The sequence below is a fragment of the Pygoscelis adeliae genome, unplaced genomic scaffold (assembly GCF_000699105.1).
Source record: "Pygoscelis adeliae isolate BGI_AS28 unplaced genomic scaffold, ASM69910v1 Scaffold14, whole genome shotgun sequence".
Classification (NCBI taxonomy): Eukaryota; Metazoa; Chordata; class Aves; order Sphenisciformes; family Spheniscidae; genus Pygoscelis; species Pygoscelis adeliae.
The window spans coordinates 17,002,867-17,009,198 of NW_008825109.1; the positions used below are offsets into that span (position 1 = coordinate 17,002,867).

The window sequence follows — 6,332 nt, forward strand, 5'->3', positions numbered from 1 at the left end:
TCCACAAGCTAACAAGATAGAATCCCTCTGTTGCGGAAATACTCACCAAAGTCCTAAACTGCTGTCAACCAGTGCACAAAAATTGACAGTTTTGGGGGTAAAATTCCCAACCATATATTAATGTATGCTTAAAGTCAGGATCCAAATAAGTAATTGGACAAACAACAAAAACCTATGAAAATGTTTCTGCCTGTTGATGTTTTTGTTTTTTCCTAAAATGAATGATTGTCTGAAGCTCTTGGTGATTACATCAGGAAATGGGCATGGGTCATCACCTTCAAAATAAACATGGCTAGATGTTTCAGTAGCTCAGTGTAGAGTTGAACTTTAGACATCTGGACTAAAATATTTGTGGCCTTTATTGTGTTGACTTTTAAAAGCCTTGCCGTTTAAAAATAAAAAAAGCATTGAATCTTAAATAACTCGCCTGAAGTTATTTAAGGACCGGGACCTGACATTGCCGTCAGCTGTTTCAGTTATTTTAGGCAAACTAACTATATGAAAACACTTGTTTTAAGACTTTTAAAGATCTCGAGAGATTTTCCCGTAGAGACATATGGCTTGAATAATACTTATTGGGGATAGGTTTAATGAGGAGTATGTATCCCTTGACCCCTCTTGTTCTTTCTTCCTTACTTTTGACCTGAACGAAGCAGTTGAAGTGTACCAAGCACTCCTGTTAATGTGGCTGTGATACAGTAGTGCTTTTAGACTGCTTATCTGTATTGAAGTGTTACTAATTAATTATGCAGCTTGGGCCAAAGACCACCTATAGATACAAAAGGTGCCTGTAGTAATTAGGGAAAAAAATCCAGCCAATGGAAATTTTTACAACTTACAACATTGGACTTACTTATGTTTTATAATTACAGATGACCTTAACGTAAGCGGTATCATCGCTGCTGTAGTATTTGTGGCTCTGGTAATGGCATTGTGTGGCCTTGGAGTATTTTATGCCCAAAAAAAGGGCTACTTTACAAGTAAGTAAAATAAAATCACTCCTTCCTTGTGTCAAAAAAATGTCTGTACTTCTGCTGAGTGTAAGGTGTCCTCCTTTTCATGAAGGCTCTTACACCATGGTACTAAAGCTAAAGAGCGTTACAACAGCAACTTTTTTGTGCAGACATTTTTATTCTGCCAACTTCTACTGTAAAAGGTACTTCAAGAATGATGTGGAGACATCTGTGCAGTTGCATAAGGCTACCAAATGGCAATCCAGGGAAAGCAACGAGCCGAACCCTGGTTCCTGGAGCCTCTTTACTTTAGTTGTGAGAGGGAATGGCAAAGAAAGGCAATGTTAAAAACGAGCCGTGCAAGTTCCCTTTCAGTCCAAAAGGTCTGAGCGGCTGAGTTCTGATGAAGGGGAAACTAAATTACTGGCGCTCTCTTCTGGGGCGTAGTGAAAGTGCACGTGGAGAGAGTTTGCTTCTAAGGATTGCTGCAAAAACCTCGACACCAAGCAACCCTCTCCGTAAATGCCTGTACTGTTCAGCACATCAAGAAGGGATGCCGAATGTCAGGGTCTGAGAAGGAACGCTGCCTGAAAGTAACAGGCCAACGGAGCTGCTGTTAGAGTTCATGTTCACTTGGAAGTTCATTTACCTTTGAAAGCAACCTAATCTTTTTCTGTTTAAACTCACTACACCAAAAAGACGTTTGGTTCAGAAACTCCTTCTAGAAACTGAAGAGCTGAATAAGCTATGAATAACTATTTCAAAGAACTTTAAGTCAGCTAAGGAAACTCTTCTTGTGCTAATTCTTTTTTTTTTTTTCTTTTTCAGAGGAAAGCTCTTCCCAGTAAGTATCTTGATGCAAGTAGTACACAAATCACTGCAAACTTCATTTATATTTCTGATTATTTAGTAACTGTGATGATTGTTTAAGGCCTTTCTCACATGATTCTTGTACAGTGGCTTTTTTGAACACTGAAATAAACCTGATCCTCCACACCAGCTGGTTCCCTTATTAGAACCAGTGTGCTGGTCAGAAAATGAATTAAGCATTACTACTGTGATAAATGTGCGGAGATGTGTCTTTTTACACAGTTACGGTTTACAGCCGTAACTCAGTTACAGGCACGCTTTTGTCTCCTCTTCAAACTAGACAAAAGATGATCAGAACCAAACTGAACTGTCCTCATATCCATGTCTACAGATTATTTCAGGAAATGTTTTGTAAAACTATGACTGATGGAAACTTTCTGAGGATGTCTGGTCTACTCCTTTGATATGGATTTATTTCATGCATTTAAATTTCTTAGTAGCAAGTCAGAATTCCTCAAGCTGTTTTAGTGCTCCCACACAAGGCTAAAATTGTGTGCTTCATCAGAGGCTGGCCTCCAATTTTTTTCTTTTTTTTTTTTTCTTTTAAAAGTTTATCTTAGCACTTCTAGGTGATAGCAGGTAAAAAAATAGTAAAGAGAAATACAAATATTACTTTAAAATACTGTCTGATTTATACTGGCCATGAACTAGACAAAAAGCATAGCTGGAAGACTTGACAAGCTAGGGAAGGCAATTTGACAGTGGTTCACGAGATAATGACAGCTATCTAAAAGCATTCAATGGATTTGTTATTGTAACTTTTTTCTAAGAGGGGAAAAAACCCTAAGGATTGCTGGAAATCTGGAAAAATGCATTCGTAAATAAGGTTCTCAAAGGGTCAAAACTGACACCAGAAAAGTCGCTATTTAACCTATGTTCCTTTCCTGTTCTGTTAACAGAAAGAAGGCCAACTATCAATCTACGAGTGAAAAGGCAAGTATTTTGCGTTCAGTAGTGTGTTTAAAAAGTTTTAGATGTCTTCAAAATTCTTTAGATCTGTGATGTTTTTGCACACATACACCCCCCCACACACCCGCCAAACCATACATGCCACCAACACCTGGAGATACCTTGTCTCTGTTTGCATTTAGAGCTTCCTGTTACTCAGTCTAAAGTGCCATAAAACTACAGCACCTTGCTCCATACTTTGCCATTTTTTTCTTTACCACACTAACCAGATTTTTACCTGGTTGTCTTTTACCTACTTCTTCCTACATTTCCCTGTTCTATTAGCTTCTTTCATTCCTTTCCTTTCCCATTTTCATGATTATTTTCCCTCTGTCAGATAAACTAGAGGTAACACCCTTACGCTATTTGGCAATATCATCTCTATACTGTCCACTTAATGATGCCATTTCTTGTGAAGACTTCCACTCTGCCTTCCTTGTACGTATCAGTTAACCAAGGAAACTAACTCAGACACAGCCCAAGGCAGCTGTGAGAGAATGCTTGGGCCTTAATTCCTCTAAGATTAATGTGGGTCAGAAGGCTTGACTAAATATGGAAGCTAAACTTACTGCTTTTTTCCCCCCTTCCTCACCGAGAGGGCTCAAGGGCTTTAACTGCACATACATTGCTCCAGCTTTTCAGATCAGTGCAAAAAGAATGGAGCTCAAACTAAGAGCAACTTAATTTCACTATCTGTAGCTTAAGGCTACATTAGTAGCCTTAAAAGTTCACTGAACGCCGCCCATTTCTTTCACCAAAACAGAACGTACTAAATGGCGCAAGCTTGTTCCTTCACCTAGTACGTATATAAGAAACTTACTGAGGCCAACTCCCTGGTTGCTCTGAGCGGGAAGGAACAAACTCTGAAGAGCCGTGGTATCTGTTTATCAATATTAATGCACTTAGAATCAGACGCTCAACAGAGCTGTTGTGATACTTGTAGTTTTTAATAGGTTATTACTTCTGTTCTGTGTAGCAGTGCATTCTGTGGACTTCCCTTTCCAGAAAAGAGTAAACGTTAACTAACAGTGCTTCAGGCATGCTTCTCTTTAATCTCGATGCCTTAGTTTCTTCTGAAATGTACACTAAATGTTAATCTAGCTAAAATCTTTCAACTATTACTTATGTAACCTTGTTTCCTTCATTTAGGATTTCAAGCATACCAAGTCCTTTGTTATTTAGAAGATTTCAGCCTCTGTGAGGGACATCAAATGACTACTTGTTATACAAAAGTATCAAAGGGATCTTTTGACCTCTACTCTGTAAATACTGTTTCCACATACTACATGCTGAAAATAGAAACTGCCAATGTTTAGATCTAGTCAACCTGTCTGTGATTGCTGTTTAAAAACACAAAACCCAAAAAACCTTAACTTAAAGATAGAACTAAATTGAATATACAAGTCAATTTGTGTGAAGACTTCTCATTTTGTTCACGTATACACGCAGCGATGCAGGATTCACTCTTACAGCTTGGAACAATCTATTCAAATAACTTTCATGGATGACCTTGCTACCACTACTTCTACTACTTATGTCTCCACCATTGTCAAGGGCTCAAACTCTCCTGCAATTCTGACTTATTAGTACCTTGACATTGTATTAGATTTGGCAAAGCTAAGTGCGTAAGTAGTCGTGCAGACTTAAACTCACTATCCTGACAGAATAAGGCTTCCTGTAATTGAGGCTTAAGCAGTGTTTTATTGTCCAATATAAAATGCTTACAGCTTCTCTTCCCCAAGGAAGTGTCTCTCTCTCTCTGTAGACTGCATATGTAATTTCATTCTGAAGAAAAATCATGCCAGTACAAGTCAAGCTGTAGTATCTGGACCCTAACTGTTGAAGTGTCACAAATAAATAGTTCCTCAGAACCTGAAGTGTTTGTGTCAATAGTTCAATTACTGAAATTTAAATCTCACAACCTCATTAACAGGTTTCAGTTGCTTCTATAAGAGTAACACTTCATCACTTGTGTGTTCACTGATGCAGTGTAGTATTAGCGTATTTGTGCCTATGCTTTTGGCTGTGCAGGTCCATCACTACCGTAGGGCTTTGCTACAGATTTAGGGTTCATGGGGTTTTTTTTCTGCAGAAGCTTTTTGGATGTCACAAACTCAGAAAAACAAGTAGTTCCTTCTTGGTGGATCACTACCGATGTTACAACTTCTCAGCACTAAAATGTAGGCTGGCAAAGGAGTTTTGCAGTTAGCATTGAGAAACACTACTCGCTCAGGTGCCTCAGTCACCTGAAGAGTTGATGATCATAGCTAACTATGCTCACCATACAGTTAAGAACTTATTCACGCTTCTGAAATCAAACTGGAACACTGCATTTATTAAGTTACAACTGGTGCCACGTTCAGCAACTCCATTGATGTACACTGCTGTTTGGGGTACAACCTGCAGAGATCACTTTGGAGACTCCTCAAAGTTGGGCTCTAAAGGAGGAAGGGGAGAGAGAGAAGAGTCGTATTAGTCTCTTTTTATTCCAGCCTCGAACACCACAATTCATCTGTTATTCAAACATTAAGTTGGCAAGCTAAAGCAAGCTCTTGTACACTGCAGTCTACACCACCGCTTACTTTGTATCGGGGTGTGATTGGATGTGGGCAGCACTAATGACTAAACTATGCTGGAGACAGGTCTTTTCCACTTTAGAGGAGTTACGCGTAAGGTTTAAGACAGACACACACCTCAGTAACGTTCTGCTAAAACAGCTTTTAGCAACACCTGGGGTAGGGGAGAAGGCAGCAGAGAAACTGAAGAAGTCAACCAGAACGTTACTGGACATGACACTAGTATTTCCAACATAGCTCTGATACACAAACAAGTAACCAAGCTCTTCTTTCCTCTTCTTTAGTGTCTTATAGCTGATTAACAGAATGGGGTGCACAATCTCAACTCCGCTCAGCAAAAGATATTCTCCACATACAAGCACTGAGGAAGGAGTTCTTGATGTCAAAGGTGCAAACTCAGAAGGGCTAGGGCTTTTGACTGGTGGGCTATTAAAGCCTGTTCTCCTTGCTACAAAGAGTCTGAGAGGTAAGGCTCAGCTTATAGTAATCTTCACTAAAACAAAAAATTGAGTTTCTACCCATCTAGCCACTTAGTTTTGAAAACTTGTTGAAATTAGATTAAGGATAGGCAACAGTGGTAAAAGAACATGGTCTCCCCCCTGCCTTTGTTTTGTTCCTGTGATCACACAAATTCTGTTTCATTATGAAAAAAATCCTAAATTTTAATATGTATTGTTTCACATATTACATAGAAATAAAACTGAATATAAAGAAACCACATCCCTAAAACTGGGGGGGAAAAAAAAAAGGAAACGCCATAGATCCTACTTTACAGATGCTCTGTTTTATTTGCACCGGTAACAATCTGACACCAAATTCTTCCTTAATCCAACTGAAATACCACCAAAACCCAAAACGTTTTTAGGTGTGTTCCTAGTCTAAATTAGAATTTCCAGTTAGTCTGATCAGAATTACAAGTCACTGACTACGGCGGCTTGACCTTGGCTGGCTGCCAGATGCCCACCAAGCCTCACACTCCCTCGCT

General features: G+C 39.1%; 2 protein-coding genes across 2 annotated transcripts in view; one reads left to right on the forward strand and one right to left on the reverse strand.

Moving 5' to 3' along the window:
• Positions 1-5,167, forward strand: part of JAM2 (junctional adhesion molecule 2) — a 17,884-nt gene extending 12,717 nt beyond the window's left edge. Inside the window, exons 6-9 of the mRNA XM_009327795.1 lie at positions 873-980; positions 1,782-1,797; positions 2,723-2,756; positions 3,921-5,167. Coding sequence (XP_009326070.1) covers positions 873-980; positions 1,782-1,797; positions 2,723-2,756; positions 3,921-3,953 — 191 coding nt within the window. The 3' untranslated portion in view covers positions 3,954-5,167. The remainder of the gene's footprint in view (positions 1-872; positions 981-1,781; positions 1,798-2,722; positions 2,757-3,920) is intronic.
• ATP5J (ATP synthase, H+ transporting, mitochondrial Fo complex, subunit F6) overlaps positions 5,087-6,332 on the reverse strand; it is a 4,850-nt gene continuing 3,604 nt past the window's right edge. The window contains exon 3 of the mRNA XM_009327794.1: positions 5,087-5,209. Coding sequence (XP_009326069.1) covers positions 5,181-5,209 — 29 coding nt within the window. The 3' untranslated portion in view covers positions 5,087-5,180. The remainder of the gene's footprint in view (positions 5,210-6,332) is intronic.